Genomic DNA, 25,574 nt, shown 5'->3' with positions numbered 1-25,574 from the left:
TTTTCCATTAGTGATACAAAGCTTGATAAATAAACGGTTTGCAGATTACTTATGTTTTCAGATGTGAGATAATGACCTGGCAAGCTAGAATTATCTGAATGAAACTAAAGCCGCAGGGAGCACTGAAGCTGATTACAGGCGAGGAAGGGTAAATATAAAATATATACATATATATATATATAAAAGAGAGAGAGATACATATATATATATATATCTATCTATATATATATATATATATATATATATATATATAGATAGATATATAGATATAAACATATGTGTGTGGGGGGGTATATGTCAAATATCTAATAGTTAAAATATCTAAACTCGAAATATCAATAAAGATAGGGAATTTTATGCAGTGGGGCAAGACCCCAGTACCCCACCACCACCTGCAACTTATTTATAATAACTCCAAGATCACATAACAAGTCAATATTTTGACTTTTAGATATTTTGTGCCAGCAGCAGCTTTCAGATATTTTGACTTGATATCAAATGAATGCCACAATCTCTTTATATATACGTATATGTATCTATATCGATATTTATATTAAAACAGAACAATGTGTTCCTTCTCGATGTTTTGATATGTACTGAAGGAGCAATAGTATCAATGCAAAGTTTCACATTTTTACAGAGGAAATTTACTCTTCAAAAGTCATTAGGGAAGTAAAGGTTAAGGTTTCTGACTCACCAAGTTTGCAGATAACTGTAAACTGGGAGCTATTAAGGATTCGTCCCAAGACACAAACATCTTGTAAGTGGGATTAACACAGACAAATGACTGGTGCCAAAGCCATGGCCTACAACTCAATGCCAAAAATGCATCACAATGCCCATTGAGGAACTGTCAATAAAATGCCCCTAAGGGTTGACCCAGTAGTAAGGTATCTGTGAACATATGTAGATAGCAATCTGGTCTTTGACCAACATGTAGCTAAGATAATAAGAAAATCATTCTATGTCACCCATCTTATAATGAAAGAGATTGTCATCCATGTCCACGGAAGTTATAGTACCACTCTACTTGACCCTTATCAGACCTATCGTTGAATACAATTCCGCCTTTGGCATGTATCTAACCAGACATTTGCAACAGTTGGAACATCCACAAAGGTTCCCCATCAGCAGCATTCAGGGCACAAATACTCTGTCCTATACTGAGCATGTAAAAACTCTGTCTCTATATTCAGTTTCCTATAGACTTCTAAAAGGGGATCTTTGTCTGGCTTACAGGGCTTCCTCAGACCAATCCTGATGGATCAGTTGCTCATGTGCAAAACAGACAGTACCAGAAACACTAGATCCAGGGATATGAACTTTTCTTGTGACATAAACAGAATGTGCTGGAGAGACAGATATGTGACTCAAAGGATCCATGCACTATGGAATAGGCTCCCCTTCCATGTAAAATAGAGTTAATCCCTGACCCTATTCAAACAAAACCATGACAATTGGATGGGAAACCATAAATTTACCCATGGTCTGGCCCCCATGTCCCTTATGGACAGAGGAAGTCAATAAGAAAAGTATTGTCCTAACTAACACTCCCTCTACAAATCCTTAGCTACCTGCCTACTAACCCCCCCCCCCCTCGTATGACACTTGGGCCCCAAATGGCTTGGAGTGGGTGTTAGGCTAGTAACAACCAATGAACCTACAAAGAAACAGTACTTCTGTTATACTTATTGAAAACTATTTAATGTTTGTGTCACAAGTCTGAAGGTTCTTGATAAATAGCTACAGAATAGCTCTGTAGAACTTCACTATTGTCTTAAAAACGGTACAAATTTGTGTAGTATTTCAACTAATAAGCAGTGTTTTTTAAAGTTCACTGCACTGCAAATTCTACTATGAAGTGTTTGGTGAAAGCTAATAAAGTTGCAAGCAACTGGACTTTGAGACACTGACATCACTACTGTACCACAGGTACGCCAAAAGCCTAAACATGCCTGAACTGGGTTAGGAGGGTGGCCTAATGGTTAAGGTGTTTGCCTTATAAACACAAGGTGCAGGGTTTGAGTCTCACAAGGGATTATTGGCTTTGCTTAAAATGGCTTGCAAGAGCAGTTAGCCTAGTACTAACTTATGAACTATCTTTTTAGATCCAAACCTGTGTTGGGCCTTTCTTGTGGAGGATTTATCTCAGATATCACATTGTGTTGGGCCTTTCTTGTGAAGGATTTATCTCAAATATCACATTGTGTTGGGCCTTTCTTGTGGAGGATTTATCTCAGATATCACATTGTGTTGGGCCTTTCTTGTGGAGGATTTATCTCAGATATCACATTGTGTTGGGCCTTTCTTGTGCAGGATTTATCTCAGATATCACATTGTGTTGGGCCTTTCTTGTGGAGGATTTATCTCAGATATCACATTGTGTTGGGCCTTTCTTGTGGAGGATTTATCTCAGATATCACATTGTGTTGGGCCTTTCTTGTGGAGGATTTATCTCAGATATCACATTGTGCTGGGCCTTTCTTGTGGAGGATTTATCTCAGATATCACATTGTGTTGGGCCTTTCTTGTGGAGGATTTATCTCAAATATCACATTGTGTTGGGCCTTTCTTGTGGAGGATTTATCTCAGATATCACATTGTGTTGGGCCTTTCTTGTGGAGGATTTATCTCAGATATCACATTGTGCTGGGTCTTTCTTGTGGAGGATTTATCTCAGATATCACATTGTGCTGGGTCTTTCTTGTGGAGGACTTATCTCAGATATCACATTCTTATTATTTAGTAAATGCCACATGCATTGCACTGTGGCTCATATACTAAGCTTTGTTGTAGACTTTTCAACTTATGGTTAGGTATTCTGCAAATTAGTTGTCCTCATTACAGTTAAGAAGTCCCATACAGACTATCATTTTTTACAGATAAAATATTAATTTTTCAGTATATAACTATCTTTCTCAGCCCTGCACTCTCCAGGTCTACCTAAATTGAAAATGGCAATCACAGGATCATAGGGATTACAAGCCAAGTATGTTATGACATCATCGCCACCTTGCTTACACCCACCTTTATGACATATCTCCCTTTTGTAGGATGAAGAAAGTTGGGCCTAGGATGAATTTGTGCATGCCCACCTAGTCGTTAAGGTTGTCTTGAAGTATGTGAGGGTGTAGGATGGCCGTGTTGGTGTAGGGGTTAATGTTGCTGCTTTACAGCAAGAGGTTCTCTGGTTTGATCCTTGGCTTGGGTGCCTTCTGTGTGGAGTCTGCATGTCCTCCCTCTGGCCACATGGGTTTCCTCTGGGTGCTGCGGTTTCCTCCCAAAGACATGCTGTCGGTGGGCTGGACACTCTAAACTGGCATGAGTGTGTATGTGTGCCTCCTGTGGAAGATTGGTTGCTGGGCTGGCAACCTGACACCATAAAACCTCCACTGCCAATCATGAGAAGACAGGTGATCTGCTGTGGTGACCCCTAACTGGGAAAAGCAGAAGAAGTATGCAAGAGTGTCACTTTGTTCAATGTTTAAGGGTTGTTAATTGCAGGGAGGGCAAATGTTGGGTAATAAATCTGTCTCTACAATGTGTTTTGTTTACATGTCAAATCCTTAGATCTAATACTGTGGAGCTGTTTGTCATGTGGATATGTAATATATCAAGCAGGGTTTGGTCATAGATAGAAAAGAATACAAGATGCAGACTTCAACATAAAGACTATAAGAGCCTGAGTACAGAAACAGGAATTAAAGCCTGCCTTGGTAGTTCAAGGTTTTTGACCAATAATCTTCTGGGTAAGAAACTGGTCTACCTATGCGATGTGTCTGTACTGGTAAGTACCAATGTGGTTTCTGTACACAATATAGTTGGTCTAATTAAAGCAGAGTATGGTGGAAGAATTACTTTGTTTGACCCAAGATGTGTTTATATATCATTTTTGCTAAATAAATGAGTTTCCTGACTATTAATGCTACATGGTGATAAAAACAGAGGGACTTGTTGACCCAGGCTCCAAGATCCCTAAAAAATATGTCAATCTATAGTGGTGTACAAGTTATGTACAAGCTGATGATGAATTTTTTTTTAACTAAATGAAACAATACCACTTTTTTAAATGTAATTTTAGTCCTTTTTTAGTAAACCATTGGTTAATTGGGTTCCTATCATGTAGTCGAACTATTACAAGTTCAAACCTCAAATGGTCGTGACCATAAGTTTGAATTTGTAAAAGTTTGAGCGTTTCAATGGAAATCTCCATAAGTGGAGGTCTCCATTTTGTTCAATGGGGTGCGATCTCGGAGTTGGTATATTTAAGTAGCGGGGGGTGGGGGGTGCAGGGGGGCTTGCCCCCCCCTGCTTAAAACAGCTTATTTTGTTTTCTGTTGTTTTTTTTTAATCCATAGTCGAAGTTTTGTAACTTCGAATATAATGGTTCGAACATTACGTGTTCGAAGTTATAAGACTTCAACTATGTGATATAGACTCAGTTAATCAGGATTAGTGCATGCTGTATTTGCATTATGTCAAGGGGTGATCACAGAATATCAGCAAACTTTGTTAGACATTTGTTAAACATTTATCTGGATTTACTGCTTGGATGCTGGAGAAGTATATGGCAAATAGGAGGGGTCAAGCACCAGTTCCTGAGATATACTTCTAGTTACTTTCTTGCTTTCTGATGTGGAACCTGCTGCTTCATCTGTGTGGGTTCTATGTTTCAGCCATTTGACTATCAGCCTTACCATGTACTAGTCAACATTTATATCTCTTAGTTTATTTACAATAAAACAATGGTGGATGGTGTCAAATGCCTTTACATCATACATTCATAGGTTCAAGTGTAGTTACTAGGCTTGTAGTCCAGGTGACCATCGAAGAGCCTAGCTCAAATTCCCAGGTGCCCTCAAATTCCCAGGTGCCCCAAAGCATTGCCTGGTTAAGTGAATTGCTTCAGACTACAACGTAGGTAAATAAGGGCTGAGACAATCAAACCTTTAACCCTTTGCACCAACTGTCAGGCAAACTGTACTTCACATCTCCTCACTGCCTGATCAGGATGGAAACTCTACACCTTTAAGTTATAGCCTTATCATTTAGACTGCTGTACTGACTCTCCATCAATCTCCTTTGCCAGATCCAGACAGGCTTTGTGGAGTGAGTGATCAGTATACACAGTCTATGTCAACCTCAATAAAAGTTTACCTAGATGAGCAGACATGATCAACATGGAGCTGATGAGAACAGAACACGAAAACTGTTCTACTGGCTGCGTCATTTTGTTTCTTTGCTTGCTTACTTAAGATTGTCGACCCTGTAATTCCAGATAAGCATAACCCACATTCAGTGGACAAGCAGAAAGAAAATGGTGAACGGAAGTATACAATTTGAAAATATATCACATGTAAATAAATCAATAAGCCGACAGCTTCTTATCACTTTTTTCAGTACTTTTGAGATTCAGTTTCCATTTTCGTAATGTTAATATAAGCTACAGTTTTTTTTTTTATTCTCTTAGCTTGCCAGTTTGAGTCTGTATTTTTTTAACCTCCATCCATACTTGCATTTTCATTTTTTGTAAACCTGGTTGAATAATCCTGTCCTCATACGTTTCTGTACTTCTGATTAGCACTAAGACGGTGATCTGCATATTTACTTATTTATTTTTACGTTTGGTTAAAGGGAAAGACCAACTGGGCACCAAGTCCTTTTCCAGTGGAGGCCCGGGAAGAAAAGCTCCTCATTTGGTAAACAGCACAATGTACAATAAGATGATGATGACTATGTTGAAGGATACACATAAATTATATGGTTACTGATCCATACATTTACAAGTAAGTATTAAGTATCATGATACAAAAAGTGAGAGGACATACAGAACATGTCTAATGTATAATATGTCATATAGAGCAATTCAATATATCATATGTCAATAGAATCAAACTATAAGACTTACACAACTTTTGTTGTTTATCCAAGGTAGAAAAGTATTAGAACATCTACAGAGATGATGGGAGAGGTAGAAGAGAAAGAAGGTATCCAATTTACGGACTAGTAAGTTTGTAGTAGAGTTGTAGAAAAAAGGTGTTGATAATATATGAGGATGAGAGTATGGACTAGTCAGGACTGGCACATGAACAAAGCCATGTATCAGCTAGGGGTGCTTTTAGTATTTTTTCTGAATTGAATTATGGAGGACATAGTTGTTATGTTTGTGGGTAGATTATTCCATTTTTTGCTATAAAATTCGAGAAAAATGGATTCGCCAGCAGTATTATTGGCTTTAGTAACATCTAGTAGGAATTTATTACTAGAGCAGACAGTCCTACAGCCGGTGTAAGGATAAAGTAGATGCTGTAGCACAGGGACATTGTCAGGGTGATACAGAATTTTGTGGGCTAGAGAAAGTTGGTAGTAGAGGAGAAGTTAAGGAAATTCTAGCCAGTTAAGCTGCTTTAGGGCTATACAGTGATGTGACCTGTACGGAGAACCTGTGGCAAACCTGGCAATTTTGTTATAACAGGACTCAAGTTTTGATATGTCTGTTTTTCTAAGATTAGTGAGAAGTGGACATGCATCGAGAACTGTTAAGGTGTGTCTGTGCAATTGCGGCCTTAGTGGGTTTTTTTGTAAGAAATTATTTATTTCTGTATAAAACGTCCAGTTTTTTTGTGAAGCTTCTTTATGGTACGGGAGATGTGGATATGGAATTTCATATTACAGTCAATCTCTACTGCAAGTAGTTTAGTGTGAGTGATAGGAGAGATGATTGTTTTATTCTTGGATGTGAGATCAAAAAGGAGAGTACGTGATATCTATCTTGTAGCAGGAAAAGCAGCAGATTAGTTTTATTAGGATTTCAAATTAGTTGGGAATTAGTAAGCCATGTTTTGACAGAAAGAAAGGAAGCGTGTGGTGGTGAATGGAGTTCTTGAAGAGAAGAAGCAGCACGGATTAGTGTGGCGTCATCCGCGTACTGGACGACTGAAGCATGTAGTATAAAAACGTGTAGCTTGTTGGTAAAGAGGGAGAATAGTAGGGGTCCTAAGATGGAGCCTTGCGTCCTAAGATGGAGCCTTGGGGAACTCCTAGAGTAACTGGAAGTAGAGAAGAGAGGTCCTGCTGCCATTCACATGCTTGCTGTCGACCAGTTAATAGTTCTGGAATTAGGCAATAGTGGATTCCCTAAGATTTAAATTAGAAACAACATTAATGAGTTTGCTGTGTGTGACCATGTCAAATGCCCTAGAAAGGTCAAGAAAGATTGCAGACATCAATTGCCCGTTGTTTCTGTGGTTGTTTACTGTATTTGTAAATGACATTAGAACAGTAGTGGTATTATGAAAAGGTCATAAACCATGTTGTGTATTTGGCAGAAGTTTATTGGTATTTAGGTATTCCATTATTTGTGCATGTATACATCTCTCTAGGATTTTGGATAGAGGGGAAAGAATAGCAATGAGGTGATAGTTGGTCAGTTTGGTCAAATTACCTCCTTTGTGAAGTGGAAACATACGGAAAATATTCCAGATATCAGGCACTAGATTTTCAGATATGGATCTATTGATAAAAATGGCTGCTGGGTGGGCTATTGCATCAGTGCCAATTCTCAGAAAATCTGCTGGTAGTTTGTTTGTGGCTAATGTTGTGGGCTTTAGCTTTTTAAGTAGTTTTTAATCTTGTCCATAGACACTGGTAAAGCTCTTGCTGTTATTATTTGACTTAGGTGGTTCCTTGGAGGAGGGAGAGTGCTGAGGGTTAGATAGGGCTAAAATGGATTCAGTGAAGTATTTATTGAATTGAGGAGCTATAATCTCAGAGGGATTTGTAGTGGTTGGGGAGGGCATACTAAACTTACCTGGGCGGAGTATATTCTTAATGGCCGTCCAGAAATTTTGGACATTGTTTTTGTGCTTCATTTAGATAGTGCGGTAATAGTCTTGTCTAATTTGATCAGTTTATTTGCTTTAGTTCTTACCTTGAGGTATGTTTCCTAGAAGCTTGGAATCTAGTTTTGTGCCATTGGTCCCAGGCTTTATATCGAGTTTTTGGCAGTGATCTTGTTTTTTTAGTAAGCTAAAGGCAAAGTTGAATTTAATTCTAATAGTTCAGGAAGGAAAAGGTGTGCTCAAGATGTCTGAGAAGGTAGAACTGAAGTAATAACTGCTTCTTCAAGGTTGAGGAGCTTGAGTGGTTCCCAGTTACAACTTTTTAGAGCTGTAATGGTTAGTGGGGTTAAAGTTTCTTTTGTTTCTTATTTTCCAGTAAACAGTAAGTTTAGCCTGACATGTGCAAAGTCTTAGTATAAAGGCTGGCAGCTGGTCACTCAGGCCATCTGGTAGGCAGTCAGAATGAAAGGATTGGGATGATCTCTTTGTCAGTATCCAGATGAGAGTTGACTGTCTCTTGGAGAACTTGTCATTTCTTATGGGAGGCTATGATTTGAGTCCATGGAGGTTGATACAATTAGTGGTATTCTGAGAGTTACAAGTTAGCTAATCTATGTTAAAATCCCCCATGATGACAGTTTCATGTGGGAGGGCACTGGAGGCCCACTTCAGTAAGTTCTCTAGAGTGGATATGCTGTATCCGGGTGTGATGTAGCATCCGATTATGTTTATATGTTTTTGCTAAGACTTCATTATTACTAATGTCTGGTTTTAGCCATGTTTCAGTTAGTAGCACAATATTTGGTGAATATAGTGACAGACTGGCATGTACATCATGGATTTTTTAAGTAATGATTCTAATATTTATGTTTAGCAACAACAGGTCTGCAGCTTTCCTAAGGAGTTGTAGTACAGAATTAGGGTGATTGGGGTTTTGGATGGATGAGGTGATACGAGAAGATGGTGGACCAGGATTTGGATATATGTCTCCAGTGAGTGATAGTTTAGATGCTATATAGATTATGTTTTTTTATGATTTTTGCCATGCACCTATCATTTTATGGAAGGTTTGAGAGAGTGGTGGTGAGGTAGGGATAAGAGGGGAGTGTAATGGAAGGGTTGATATGTAAAAGAAGGCTGGAGAGATGAGTAAATTGAATGAGGCAGTGTTCTGAAAGTAAAAGGGAGTGGTCACCTGGTGGGGCGTTGACTTGTTTAAGGTGACATGATATGAGGTAATGTGTGCAAATGATCTTAGTATTGCTAGAGTAATAATGTGCAGTTGAAGCATATTTGAAGTCGTCTATTCTAGGCAAGAGAGGTGAATAGTTTTTTAAGGGAGAAGGAGTTTGGTAATTGTACAAAAAGGTGTATGGAGAGGAGTAGAGTGATTTAGGAAGATAGAGGTATGATGGGAACCATCAGATGGTAAGATAATGTAAGAGGGATCTGACTTGTCTATATACAATTGTGGGCGTGGCTATGGTGTATAAGTCTAGATGTTGTGTGGTGGGTGGGAACTGGTGGTAGGCTAGGGGAACAAACTAAGCCTGAGCTTAGTGAGGGTGAAGAGAACAGGAAGAACCACAAGGCAGACTAGACACTCAAAAAACAATCAGCTAGGAAGCCTCACAGCACATTTTCATGCTCAAGGTCAGTACATGAAATAGAGATGAATTATGCCCAAAGTGAAGGTGAGAAAGATTAACTATTTGGACTTTGAAAAGGGAGGGTGAGCTAGGGGTCCAAGATATTGTGTACACCACTGCCAAATAAGTTATAAATTTAGATAAGTTGGTTACTGTTTGTTTTAACAAAAGAATCCACAACTGAGTATGACATACACGCAGGCACCTTGGGTGGTCATTTCCTTGGAGACCATTATAGTCATAGAGAAGGAGGTAATCCAGGCAACAAATTCAGATAGTGGGATTTACATGGTGCTGAGGGCTAAGGAATGTGGGGGGGATAAGAAATAGGAATGAAAGGTAATGGGTCAGAGCAAAGAAACGTAAGTAACCACACTGGAAAACAAATACTATGCATTTCAACAGGTAGTAGATTAATTTAAATGTTAGAGAGATACGTTGTACAATCATATAGTAGTATTATTGCTAACAGCAAACAGTAATTAAGCAGGTATCAGCTTTAAGCATATGAGTATGGGGCAAATGTTAAAAGAAATACTTTGTAAAATTGGTAACCAAGTGTAATAGCAGTTCAACACTCCCAAATACACAGAGCATCAATAAGTTGAAATCGGTTAAAGGATAAAAATGCTTGCAGGAAAGGTATGAGTTTAGCGACCAGTATTTAAAGGTTATAACATTACTATGTCCTCAAGCAACTCAAAATCCATCAATGTAAATCAAGATAACAGTTGAGTTAGATAAAAATGCTTTCAAACAAACTATTAGATAAAATGCTTTTTGGCTTTTATGCTTTATGCTTTATATTTTTGCTTCTTGGCTTTATTTTATTTTATTTATTTTTTCTGAAAGTAGTTGTCTTAAGTATGCCTTCCTGTTATATTTTTCTTTACTCAGTGTCTAGTAAAGTATGGCTCTAGGAGATGCTTCATTTTGACCCTGCAGCATAATAACTTTCAAGTTCATATACAGAAGCTGTATGCTCAAGGCAGGGGTGGCTCGTGCTATAGGACTGCAACCCTCCCGCCTGTGAAAGGAAATGAAAACAAAACCATAAACATAAAATCAATACAGTAAAAAAAAAAAAAAAAAAAAAAAAAAAAAAAAAAAAAAAAGGGAAACGAGTCCCGAACAGATGGCTTTCTTCCTTATCCGGACTGTCATAAGGAAGAAAGCCATCTGTGTCCTGTAACCCAGAAGTCTGTGAGGGTGACAAGTCTGAAGATGACCATGCACAGAAGGACATCGGACTGCATCACCCGCAGGCTGAAGCTACAGGGAAGGTTTAGTGAGCAGACATCCAGAGGAAGCATTCGAGGGCATCGGGAAGAGAGAAGTGTTAGTGAGATACGTTCGCGGGCAGGCAGAAGAAGTGGATTTACAACCGGAGCACGAGCAGAAGAAGTGGATTTATTGGAGCAGTTACCATAGTAAGATTAACTAAGAAATGCACACAGTATCAACGTTGAAACTGGTTTAATGGTAACAAAACATAAAATAATAAAGATACAATAGAACAAACAAGTACTAAGCGCTTTCACCCAAACACATTCTGGGCATCATCAGAGTACTGAATAATTCTTTAACTGACTTCCATATTTAAATGATTTGCTAATTGATAAATTAATAATATTAATATTAATTAATTGAACCACAACGCCTAACCAACAACTTTTAAAGTAAAAATTCCTTACAAATAAGGACATAGGAACTTATTAAAATACATCAATATGTAAATAAATAAATATATATATTAAAAATACAAAAAACATATTGCATGTATATATATCACTCCATTTTTGGATAAAATCATGTAAAATGAGTAATAAATCCCTAAGACAATGTGTATTGAATATAAATATATAACTGAATACATAAATAAAAGCAAACTAATAACAACCTCTGTAAAACTGTTCATCGATAAAATTACATTAAAATACTGTAACTTAAATAACTGCATTATATTGAATACATAAATTAATTTCCTGATAAGAATGTATTTCCTAATAAAAATATGTATACGTATAACATGAAACAACTATTAGGTGTTGATAATTGTTAAAACATTTTTTAAAAATTAAAAAAAAAATAGTATATTAGGTGTTCAAGTGTCTAAAAAGTAAATACTTGTATGGTGTTAATACACTTGTATTTAAAGATGTTGTAGCTAATATCAAATAAAATGAGACTTGTATTTTAATACACTGGCTATTGATATATGTTCATTGATACCTGGTATAGTACTAGCGTTAAGTCTCAGTTGCCATAGGCATTCTTTTGCCTCAAGTAAAGTCTTGTCATCACCTCCCTTGTTGGTGTTAAGTGTAATTCTATCATGAAAAATAAAAATCTCTTAAAATTTTGACATTTTTGACTATGTGTATATAGGGAACTCATGTTTTTTTCATTCTTTATATCTCTAGTATGCTCAACAATACGTTCCCTCAACTTTCTAATGGTTTTTCCCACATAGTATACTGAACAAGTTGAACAAGTAGCCAGATACACAACCATCTTAGTGTTACAGTTGCAGTATCCAGGACATCTGATTGTTTTCCCAAAGTTGTGTACAGCAACATAAGGTCCATCATTAATGTATTTACATGTCCTACATGCACCACATTTGCTCATCCTTGATATTTTGTGCACGTCCTTATTTGAACTTGTCTCGAAAAGCTCTTTCAAGTTCATACCTCTGCTGTAAGTAATCTTAGGGTAACTACCTATGATGTCTGTTAGTTCAGCCTTGTTCATAAAAACACTAATCCAAGTCTCTTGCAAAATATTAACTATGTTGGATGATGTTTCATTATATGGTAATATGAAAGTGTCAATTATTATTACTCTTACTTGTAACACTGTCAAGTCCAAATTTAATTATAGGTTTAAAAAGATGGTTTCTCTTGATATAAATCTCATTTCTAACATTACTTAATAATTCATGGGGATATCCCCTATGCGAAAACATATTACAAAGTTTCTCAATCTCCGAGAGAAATAGTGTATCGTCACTTATAATTCGTGAGAGTCTAACCATCTGTCCTTTGACCAAATTCTTTTTTTGGTAATAAGAATGGCAACTGTCGTAATGCAAAAAGGAATTAGAATAAGTTTTCTTTCTAAATATGTTTGATTCTATCATACCATTACTAGTGTAGAATAATATATCCAAATATTCACAGTTGTTATCAAAAATATTACTGGTGAAATTTAGAAAAGAAGATGTTGTTCCTAGAAAATTTTCAAATTCTAATAATTCTTCTTTAGTACCTTTCCAAAAGATAAGAATATCATCCAGGTATCTCAAGTATAATGCAATAATTGACCAATAAGGTACTGGTGTGTGTGTGTGTGTGTGTGTGTGTGTGTGTGTGTGTGTGTGTGTGTGTGTGTTTTATTATTTGGAGCAATAGGTATGTATTTTAAACTTGCATACAGTACTTTAGATTAAGTTATTGGAACTGTTCTCCATTTACCTAGTGTCTGCTGTTATGAGAGGTAGTGTTCCACACTGTTAAGAGTGACGGTTGAGAGCTCTGCAGATAATTGAGATAATCATTTTTTAAATAATTTGTTACAGTGATTGGAGGTTTAGTGACAAAACTGAGTCTTGTGGCCATTACAGAAAGCCAGCTCCTTGGGAATGACCTTGATACGTGTCACCCCTTACTGGCCTCATCGAATCTGGTTCCCCTGCCTTTGGTTTCATCCCCAGGAGGAACGTTGGATTCTGGAGCCAGTTCCAGAACTTCTGACTCATGTGTCAGGAATGCTGCACCCATTCCTTCAAACCCTCAAGTTGACAGCTTGGCTGCTCCAATTCCAAACACAGCCAGGAAACATATCTTGATTTCGTCTCATAAGGCTTCAACGTGAAAACTGTACAGCAGCAAACGGAAGAGATTTTCCTCTGGGCCTTGAATGGATATTGACACTTTCTCTGCCCCTATATCTTCCAAATATGAGGGTGCAGCTACAGCTACTATTCGTGTTCAATCAGCAGCAATTTCAAACTTCTATATAGGTGAATTGAGGCTGAACATGACGTCCCAGAGACTTTGCAGAGCATTCCTGAGGGGTAATATTCTATTAAGATTGCCCATTAAAGCACCTCTAGCACCATGGGACCTGAATTTTATCTTATCCCATTTAATTCTTCCCCCTTTTGAACCTGCATCATCCTGTAATCTGAAATTTTTAACGTGCAAGACAATTATTTTAATAGCTATCACTTCAGCTAGGAGAGTTTCAGAGTTGCAAGCATTGTCTGTGAAACCCCCCTATATGTTGTTCCACAGAGAGTCCCTCCAAACAAACCCGTATGTTCAGAATCTAACTTAAACCAATCCATAGACTTACCAGTTTTCTTTCCCAGCTATGGCAATGAGGCAGAATATATGTTACATCAACTAGATGTACATAGACAATTACATTTCTACTTGCATAGAAAGAAGGACTTTAGAAAGACTGACCAATTGTTTGTGTCCTTCTCAGACTACAAGAAGGGTGCTCCAGTTACTAAGGTCACACCTGCCAGATGACTATCAGATTGCATTACATTTACCTACAAATTGCAGAACAAAGAACATCCCAACAAAGTAAAAAGTCATTCTGCAAGAGCTATAGCTACCTCTTCAGCCTTTCGGGCGAAACTGCCAATTGATACCATTTGTGCTGTGGCAACACGGGTAAGGCCTCAAACATTTATAACTCATTACAAAGTTGATTTGGCCTCCAGGGACAGGGCCTCTTTAGGGTCCACTGTTCTGAAGAATATTCTCCCTTGAGCCATCCAAGAAAGATGGTGCTAGGGACGCTGTCCCAACCAGTACAGAATGAAGGCGAGATAGAACAACATCACATAAAGAAGTTATGTACTCACCATAACGTTCCATGTGTGTTGACCATCTCGCCTTAATTTTTACATCCCACCAGCCTTCCCCCAGCCATTAGCTCCTGGAGGACCGAGCAGATTAATTTGGTGACTAATGTTCTCTGACCCTCTTCATAGCTCTTAAAGTAGTAAGTTTTTTTATATGTACCTCTTATTATACCAGCAAACAAGATCTGAGGAGTCTTCTAGAGCATCATGGGATAGAGTCTCAGCCACAAACTATTAGAAGAACTCAAGCTTTTTTATAAGGCCGAGTTGGAACCAAGGATCAGTTCCGAATCCGACCAGTACAGAATGAAGGCGAGATGGACAACACACATGGAACGTTATGGTGAGTACATAACTTCTTTTTTTATTTAATAGGTTCTAGGAGTTTTATTAACTAACAGTAACTAGTAACCAACCTGGAGAACAGATAACTAGACAAATGAAGAACTCTACAACCTGTAGTGGTCTCTACTAACTGACACAATTCCACAGTCTGCTTTAATAATTTGTATTGGTTAAGCGTTTCCATTCCCCACCTTGGAACTTGTTGGCTTTTGAGCTATCTAGCCATGCTGTAAATTTGACTTTGGAAACTTCTTCCAGTCTTGTCCTCTCTGCTCATTTTACTGGGCTCTGAAAAATCAAACTAGGAAGGCCATCCCTTTAAAATCTTAAAGCTTGTGTTAGCCTGTTTCATCTCATCCCACTTACTTTGTGTATACTGCAATATTCAGAGCATTATTCCATTTTACCATGAAAAGAACAATAATCAACACTCTTTTGTGTAATAAAATGTTTTGTCTTGGAAAAAGAGGATGTAAAATCACCAAGATACGGGACCTTAGCATTGGTACATATATGAAGAAGAGGTGCACAGGGCTGTAGTCCCCCATGCTGGTGAGTGCAGGGAAGGGGTCACTCCCTGCAAAGCCACCTTTTATTAATAATGTTCCATTCTGAATGCTGTTTATATTCAGGTGGTATAGCTCAGTTGTGTGCGCCAGTCTTACAAGAGTCATTATCTTGTCATGGAGTCACTGTTTATAAGGACCATCTATTGCACCAAACACAGGAACTATTTGGAAGAGTCAGGTGACTGAAATGCTGCATCATCCAAGGATGAACATGTTAAAAAGAGTGGTGGGTAAAGGTATGGAAAATTCAAGTGGGCAGATAGTTATAAATGCACTAACTTTCAAAAATGTTTTGAGAAAATAATATACAATTCAGGAAAGACATATGCAATATATTCTCTATAACAAAACAAGTAGTGCACACAGTGAGAATATCAAAATAAAGCACCACTTTCTTTAACTAAATCAGATTCATACTTATTATGGACACTATTTGCAGTAGCCAGGAAATGTATTACAAGGAAATGGACCTCTACCACCTGTCCGTATCTTGGTGAATTTCTCTCTTTACTAGAAGAAACCATAAACAAGGAAGTCAGAACTAAAGAACTTAGAATTTATCTGAGGAGCTTTACTAACAATCCATGGACAAAGGTTTCAAACCTGAGACTTTCCGAACTGATTTTTAACCCTGTTTATCATTATTTGTTTGCTTCACTGAAAGCTTTTTTCTTAAAATATTTGTACTATTCAAACATTTTTCAGGCCTCTGTAAATAATGTAAATAGTTGATTTAGTTTCATTGTTGTTAAAAGTTGTCTATTCAGTATTAGACAGTGTTTATTCCCTTATTTTATCCTTAATAAAAATATTGGGAAAAAAAAATAGAGGACCGTCTGCAGATTACAGTGCCTAGAGACTTTCTGTACTTAACAATGGTAGGGAGGTACCACTTCCTGAGCTGTATAAGGACAGTTCAGAGGGTGCTGAGGAACATGGATGCTCTTAATATGTGTCTCCAGTATGAGACAACAGCATAAGAAGATGCCACGTGGGACGTACTGTACATCATGACTGCATCTCTAGGCATGTGCTTATTCCAAAATGTCTCCTTTAAATATCTGAGCAGGACAAGAAACTCATCTCTATAAAAGCCCACAAAATTACAGGTTCATAGGTTCATAGGTAGGTACTAGGCTATCGGCCCAAGGGTCTACCTAATTAACATATTATATAACTATATTAATTTATATTGTTCATTTGTCAACTGGGTGGTGAACAGGATAAGGATGTTTTTCAGCCACAGCTCAGACTTTACAGTAGCAGAACAGCATGTATTACTGAACAATTAATGACAATAAATTAGGCTGAGTTTAAACATGGTGTATATAAAAGTAAACAAAAGAGGGACAGACTTCATATAAAAAAGTTTAAACACCTAGATGTAAAACACCAAAAATAAAACTATTTGCATATACCTTGTTAGAAATTTGCTGCAACCCAAAACAATATTACCCACATCATGCATTGCTTTTATTTTCTGTGTGTAGTAAAATATGTACTTTATTATATGATCACTTAAACACCTCTCTCTCAAAACATGGCTCCATTATTCAGAGGAAATAAACATATTGCAAATGTCATATACAGTTTCTATATTATATGGTTCCATATTAACCTGTTTTATAGTTTCATTTTGTTGTATACATTTTGCTTTATATACTACTGTAAGAATAACTTTGAATTTTTAATAAAGACAGATTTAACCAGCCATCCAGCAGTGTAAACCTTGGACCTAGATGATTGGACTGCATGTGCACGTGCATGTGCGCGTGTGTGTGAGTGTGTGTGTGTGTGTGTGTGTGTGTGTGTGTGTGTGTGTGTGTGCGCGTTCCATATATATAACTGAATGAGATGACATCATGCAATACTGATGCTTTTTCAATGAAATGAACACTGTCAACATTCATCCAGCTTAGAAATGGGAGAACCATTATGACAAAATCTTAATGACTCATTTTTTCAAGGTTGCTCACTTTGTTCTTATTTTGAATTCTCTCCATAACAGAAAGGAACACCCCTAAGGTACCTATCATTTGTATCTCAGGAGATTGCAATTTCCACACTACACACTACATGATTAAAGGCTTATTATGACATAGTTCCTAAATAAAGAGATGGTAATGCTGTTTAGTCAATTCTTGATGTTCTAAAAATGATTTATTTGCATTCCAGGAGATCTACTCCCATTAATCCTAATAAGTCAAACAGTAATTAATTAAGATCTCCATTTGCACATTATTTAACTCCTTTGAAGAAATGCCTTACCTGAATAGGTTCTTGTGTCAGTCTCATAGGCCCAAATCGTATTTCTGTTGCTGAAGTCTGGAATAAAAAAAAGGATCAATTTCCTTAAATTTACAATAAGATTTTCAATAAAAAATAATATAAAATGAATTAATACTAATTTTCATGCAGTAAAGAAACTGAAAAAAATAAACAGACATACACACAACATGATGGTCACATGACCCTCATTCTTTGATTTCAATTTAGTGGTTAAAATGCAGGCCTTATTTATCTAGTAGCCATCTAACCAGCTGTCATTCCAAGACTAGCAATATAATTGTTTATGAATACTAGAATGTATATGTTGCTTTTGAGCCTATGTCTTTAGCAAGGATCAGTCTTTATAGAAAACTAAAATTCCATTTCTCATAAGCCCTCCACACTGTGCCCTTAGGTGCAGACAGTGTTTTTTGGTCTATATAACTATTGCTTTAAATATGCAAGCCACATGTACTGTATTTATTCCCTTTAGATATTTCTGTCTTTTCCCTTGTACAAAGGCAGACTCACATGCATTCACATAACACACACACACACACGCACACACGCACACACACACACACACACACACACACACACACACACACACACACACACACACACACACACACACACTTCAGCGCAACACATATTTAGCTCTTTTAGCACCTCTTTATATCTCTATTGATGAAAGCCACACTTTACATTTGTTACTCTCCTTTTAATTCTGTAGACAGGCTCAATAAAGCCTATACTAAGTGTACACAAAGTGTACACTGTTCTGAGTGAACAGACAACACAGACATAACTCACACCTTCTTCCTCCTAATTGTAGTTTTCCTAGTGATATTCTTGCAGCTTTAAATACTGACAGGGATTCATTAAGGTTACCACAAATTATAGACTACATATACACAGTGTAATCTTTCTGGGTGACTAGAAAGCACCAAAATGTGGTAAGAATTTTACTGAATACATATCGTGTATACTTAGTGTAAGTTTTATTGAATCTAGCCCTATGCTATTCTGATGATGAGGTCTCCTGAGCTGCACTCAGTACTCTAGGCAGGGTATTGCCTAATGTCTACAGTCAGGTATAACACTTACTGCTTTTATAGGCAGTGCTTTTTCACAGTAGCCTGTATTCCTCCAGCTATGGGTGTAGCCAGGCATACTCTCTGTACAGCATGTCATACACTTTTAAAAAATAAACACATTTACTAACTTTTAATCTGCCTAACCCTTACATTTAACCTATTCTATGATACAGAACAGCCACGAGTATGGTTTTCTTCACTTAATTTGTTCTACACTTACTAGCATCAAGACCAGGCAGCTTAAGAACCCACCCAACCTACCTCCCTACATGAAACATGCTACACTAGCTAAGTGGACAAAGGCCATAAACTTCCCAAGGATGAAGTATCAAAGGGCATCAGTCAAAGCTAGCCTTGCTGTGAACTGATTTTATCCAGGTCTATGTCTTTCCTATCAGTTACCTACAAGCAAGAGCAATGTCTTGCATTTCATTACATCTCCGAAGGAGTGGTACATTTAGCACGTTGTTTTGTGTTATTGTCACTTTGTTTTTCTGTTGCAGTGGTGGTAACTGTAAAGATAATATCTGCAGAGCCAAGAGCACAAAAGTGCTGCAGAAAATAAGGAAGAACAGAGAAAAGACACATCCAAATAATGACGTAGATTAATGCTTTCCTCCGAACACTCAGCTCGGAGGAAAGGACACATCCAAATAATGAGGTCAAGTAATGCTTTCCTCCGAACACTCAGCTTGGAGGAAAGGACACATCCAAATAATGAGGGTGATTAATGCTTTCCTCCGAACACTCAGCTCGGAGGAAAGGACACATCCAAATAATGAGGTTGATTAATGCTTTCATCTGAACACTCAGCTCGGAGGAAAGGACACATCCAAATAATGAGGTCGATTAATGCTTTCCTCCAAACACTCAGCTCGGAGGAAAGGACACATCCAAATAATGAGGTTGATTAATGCTTTCCTCCGAACACTCAGCTTGGAGGAAAGGACACATCCAAATAATGAGGTTGATTAATGCTTTCCTCCGAACACTCAGCTCGGAGGAAAGGACACATCCAAATAATGAGGTCGATTAATGCTTTCCTCCAAACACTCAGCTCGGAGGAAAGGACACATCCTAATAATGAGGTTGATTAATGCTTTCCTCCGAACACTCAGCTCGGAGGAAAGGACACATCCAAATAATGAGGTCAAGTAATGCTTTCCTCCGAACACTCAGCTCGGAGGAAAGGACACATCCAAATAATGAGGTCGATTAATGCTTTCCTCCGAACACTCAGCTTGGAGGAAAGGACACATCCAAATAATGAGGTCGATTAATGCTTTCCTCCGAACACTCAGCTCGGAGGAAAGGACACATCCAAATAATGAGGTCGATTAATGCTTTCCTCCGAACACTCAGCTCGGAGGAAAGGACACATCCAAATAATGAGGTCGATTAATGCTTTCCTCCGAACACTCAGCTTGGAGGAAAGGACACATCCAAATAATGAGGTCGATTAATGCTTTCCTCTGAACACTCAGCTCGGAGGAAAGGACACATCCAAATAATGAGGTCGATTAATGCTTTCATCTGAATACTCAGCTTGGAGGAAAGGATACATCCAAATAATGAGGTCGATTAATGCTTTCCTCCAAACACTCAGCTTGGAGGAAAGGACACATCCAAATAATGAGGTCGAGTAATGCTTTCCTCCGAACACTCAGCTCAGAGGAAAGGACACATCCAAATAATGAGGTCGATTAATGCTTTCCTCTGAACACTTAGCTTGGAGGAAAGGACACATCTAAATAATGAGGTCGATTAAAGCTTTCCTTCGAACACTCAGCTCTTCCTGCTGCTGGCTTTTAGTGATTATAAACTTACCACAGATGCAATACATGGTAGTTTGTTATAATACTGGTCTCACACCTTCCTTAGGCATTTTCTGGGATTTTGCAGTCACTGACTCTGAATTGAACCAATACTGGCCAAATGATGAATCCACATTTCTGATGCTGACAGCCTGCATGGTAGACTGGATGGGAAGACTCTTACTAGTAGTTTGCAAATTATTTATTTTAGGAGGTAAATTTAAACCAAAAAAACTGTGGATTCTAAAAGCAGGTTGCTGAAAAACTCACACAAACAGTATAAACTGAAGAAACATGGCTCTAAATCAAAAGACTGCAAAAATCATGTTCTGGGTTTCAGTCCTCTCAGTTTTCTGGTTAAATCCTAAATGGTGTGATCTGTATGTTTGTCTTGATATAACTTTCCATTCATCTGTATAGAGACAGGGTTTTACATGCACCTTGCAAGATCCAGGGTCGCAGACTAGAACTATGATTCACTGGCTTTATAAATCATTATCCATTCTTAGAATTAAGTTTCCACACAAGATCTTCACATAAGAATACTGATACATGTCGGCATCTTTCTGGTCTATTACTTGGTTAGAGGGTTGCATTCACTCCAGAAGCAGTCCATGCCAGACATTGGAAAAGAGGACTGAGCTCACATTTTGCAGACTTTATGTAGAACATCTCATCAAAACTAACCAAAGCACATTTATTCACCATCTGCTGACTTCCTACACTGCAAACCTCAGATCTAGTGAAAAATCTCTCCTCTCCATCCCCAAGGCCAACAATAACGCAGGGAAAGCACTCTATCCCACACCGTTGCCAGAAATTGGAACTCTCTACCCCATTCTGTGTCCACTGTCCCCTCCATTTCTATATTCAAAAACTCCCTCAAATCACATCTCCTTAGTACCTGGTTATGGCCCTGTATCACATAACCTAACCCATACTGCTATTAACTCTCCAAATTGCTCTCTGATCACCTGCTTAATCTCTGATCACCTGCATGCCTGTTCATTTGAAAAGTTGAACTTTTAACTGTAGAATTTACAGTTTTGAGTTTTTCTGATCATATTTTCTTCCCTTACCAATGTATAACTGACATCGTCATTTTACTTATTTTCTGTACCATCATTTATTTGGAGTGTTTTTAGTTATTTCTTGTTATATTACTATGTTCACCATATATGTTGTAACCTGTTTACTACATCTTATTTGTGTGTTATACTTGCTGTAATGGTTTTTGTACAGCTAGATTCCAGAGCATTTCTCCCTGGGCCTCCACTGAAAATGGACCTGGTCCAGTTGGAATTCCGGTTAACAAATGTAAAATAATAAATAAATAAATCTGATTCTGAAAAAACCCCTCCAAATAAATTAGATTCTTATTTTAAACATTTATTTGCTTTGGTTTCATTAAGTCTTGTAATTTGCATATGCCAGTGATTACTCAGTCCATGCAGCCTTCATGATCTCTGCAATGTTTTGTTTTTCTTAATTTTAAGTTGTAGAGTGAACCATTTAGCAACATTAGTAAAACTGAAAGGTGCACCCTCCAGATGCAAGCACTGTCTGGAGAGGGCTACTGTGAGAGGTAGAATATAATCTAGAATGTAGTTACTTGAGGCTACAGATTGGTTTTATTTCCAAAGTTCCTGGAGATTTCTAGTTGCTTTGTCCTGAAAGATCCAACAGCAGTTACTGAAAAAAAAACAGTATGGGAAGTTCCCAGAGACCTGATCAAATTTCCCCTAGTAGTATAAATACTACCTTGGATCTGTCTTGAAAGGATACCACTAACCACGTGAGACTAACCTGGTCAATAAATAAATACACCCACACATGCACTATTTTCAATAATACCATAAAAAGAGCTATAAATGAAAAAGTGTGTTGCAATGTAACTTAATTTATTTAGGCCGGTCTTCAGCCTTTGATAGAGACATACACAAAAAACTGATCAATAAATTAGAACAACTAGGTTTAATATAATCTTGATAAGATTCATAGGACTATGGCTACAAACAGGACATGGCAAGTATCTTAGACAGACTGTAAAGACCCTGGGAGTCGATAGCCTAATACAAACCTATGAACCTATGAAAATTTCAGTTACAGTCAGGTTGTTGAACAGGGTTCTCTCCTTGGTCCATTCGTGTTTAGTTTGTATCTTTCTGATTTATATTTTTCATCTGATGTGTTCTGCAGTCTTTATGCAGACAACTTCAAAATGGGAAAACTGATTATCTGTTACAGATAGGGAATGTTGTTGAACAGGGTTCTCTCCTTGGTCCATTTGTGTTTAGTTTGTATCTTTCTGATTTATATTTTTCATCTGATGTGTTCTGCAGTCTTTATGCAGACAACTTCAAAATGGGAAAACTGATTATCTGTTACAGATAGGGAATGTCTGTGACAAGCTCTATTGACGTTTTGTCGATGATCTTTTTGTTCTATGGGATGGCCAGAAACATGACTTGGACAATCTATTTTTAAAGATGAACAATTTGACATATTATCTCAAGTTCACCATGAATAAGTCAAGTACAAGGATAGATTTCCTTGACCTGTACATAGAAAAATTACCATGTGGTTCGATTAACACAGGCATTTATAGGAAACCATGCTATAGCAATGCTCTCTTGTTGAGATCCAGTATGCACCCTAGCTACGTATTTAGGAACATCATGAAAGGACAAGGGATTAGAGCCTCTAGACTTAATCCTACAGAAACTGGATTCATAGGAGAGCTACAAGGGTTAAGAAACAAGCTGTTAGTGAGAGGCTATAAAGAAGCAGAGATTACAGAACAACTTGGTACAATTCCAACACTACGTAAAGATATTGCAGCACCGTATTTTGGACCTATAGTTCAAAATTATACTATAGGACATGGCCAGTCTTCGCCTTGTGTTAAGATTCCAACATTTTTCACTTCAGATCATACAGACGTTTGACATATTATAACTAAACACTGGCCTGTTTTATTAGCAGATGACAAGTTAAGAAATATAGTTGGAGAAAAACCCAGCTTTATTTTCAGAAACAAAAAGAATCTAAAAAGGTTACTGTGTTATTCTAGGCTAGTTGAGTTGACCAGAGATTATGGACATACCACACCTTGTGGCCAGTGCAATTTTTGTGCATATATAGATACTAACAATGAATTCCTACATCCAGATTTACAAAAGACGTTTATAATTACAGGGACTGCCACTTGCATGACTATCCATTTAATTTATTTAGCAGTCTGTCAGGTCTGTTCTTCTTTCTATGAAGGCAAGACCAATAGGTGCTTTAGGGACAGGATACGTGAGCATATTTACGATATTAAGAAAGGCTCAACACATAATGCTTTGGCTAAACATGTGAAGCAATGTGGAGATACACACAAGTTTCTATTCAGAGCCCTTGAAGTTATAAATCCTAGTGTCCGTGTGGGAGATATAAGGAATCATACAGAATGTAGAGAAGGGAACTGGATTATAAAACTAAGGGCGGATAAAGGCTTGGGCCTGAATGAAAGGGCATCTATCAAACCAGTATTACGTAAACGTAGGAATATTAAACATTAAGTAACTATCACTTATCAGTTATTTATTTCATACAATTAGATTCTGGATTTTGATTCTTTAACAATTGTGCCTTGTGCTTGGCCAGCGTATGGGTTGTCCATATATAAACACGTATACCTCTGCAATATTTCCATTTATTTAATCAGCAAGTAGCACATAAAGGTCTACTAGACATTTTTGTTATATATTTGTTCAATTAAACCTTCTATCGTCTAATACATGAGAAGCAGGACAATTAGTTTTTATAATCAAATCCACCTGAGCAGCTTTGTCAACTATTTAAATGTTGCATCTGCGCTCCTGTTGTCAAAATACTGCCTATTTACCAATTTAAATCTCATTATCTATCTGTCTGTCTATCTATCTATCTATCTATCTATCTATCTATCTATCTACCTATCTATCTATCTATCTATCTATCTATCTATCTATCTATCTATCTATCTATCTATCTATCTATCTGTCTATCTACCTATCTGTCTGTCTGTCTATCTATCTATCTATCTATCTATCTATCTATCTATCTATCTATCTGTATATCTGTATATCTACCTATCTGTCTATCTATCTATCTATCTATCTATCTATCTATCTATCTATCTATCTATCTGTCTGTCTGTCTATCTATCTATCTATCTATCTATCTATCTATCTAAATATCTATCTATCTATCTATGTATCTATCTATCTATCTATCTATCTATCTATCTATCTATCTATCTATCTATCTATCTGTCTATCTACCTATCTGTCTGTCTGTCTATCTATCTATCTATCTATCTATCTATCTATCTATCTATCTATCTGTATATCTGTATATCTACCTATCTGTCTATCTATCTATCTATCTATCTATCTATCTATCTATCTATCTATCTATCTGTCTATCTACCTATCTGTCTGTCTATCTATCTATCTATCTATCTATCTATCTATCTATCTATCTATCTATCTGTATATCTGTATATCTACCTATCTGTCTATCTATCTATCTATCTATCTACCTATCTATCTATCTATCTATCTATCTATCTATCTATCTATCTATCTGTATATCTGTATATCTACCTATCTGTCTATCTATCTATCTATCTATCTATCTATCTATCTATCTATCTATCTATCTATCTGTATATCTGTATATCTACCTATCTGTCTATCTATCTATCTATCTATCTACCTATCTATCTATCTATCTATCTATCTATCTATCTGTATATCTGTATATCTACCTATCTGTCTATCTATCTATCTATCTATCTATCTATCTATCTATCTATCTATCTATCTATCTATCTATCTGTATATCTGTATATCTACCTATCTGTCTATCTACCTATCTATCTATCTATCTATCTATCTATCTATCTATCTATCTATCTATCTATCTACCTATCTGTTTGTCTCCCATAAATGTGCTGTTTTAATCAATGAAACATTTTTTTACTAATTTTGCATCATGTGCATTATAAAATGTGCTTTATTAATTTCTCCAAATCTTTTGGGTTTCTAATACTATGACAGGAATGGACCCCATTCCTAA

The 25,574-nt window shown here is 37.1% G+C and overlaps 1 protein-coding gene across 4 annotated transcripts in view; it reads right to left on the bottom strand.

Annotated features, from left to right (window-relative positions):
- The window catches only part of PDE8B (phosphodiesterase 8B), a 2,824,882-nt gene that overhangs the window by 1,394,768 nt on the left and 1,404,540 nt on the right, over positions 1-25,574 (bottom strand). For all 4 annotated transcript variants that reach the window (XM_044063695.1, XM_044063696.1, XM_044063693.1 and 1 more), the window contains one exon: positions 17,555-17,611. In XM_044063695.1, the coding sequence (XP_043919630.1) occupies positions 17,555-17,611 (57 nt within the window). The remainder of the gene's footprint in view (positions 1-17,554; positions 17,612-25,574) is intronic.

Source organism: Protopterus annectens, chromosome 2.part2 (genome assembly GCF_019279795.1).
Source record: "Protopterus annectens isolate FY-2018-M chromosome 2.part2, PAN1.0, whole genome shotgun sequence".
Classification (NCBI taxonomy): domain Eukaryota; kingdom Metazoa; phylum Chordata; order Ceratodontiformes; family Protopteridae; genus Protopterus; species Protopterus annectens.
Note: the sequence above shows the minus strand (reverse complement) of the source record. Positions and strands in the feature narration are given on the sequence as shown.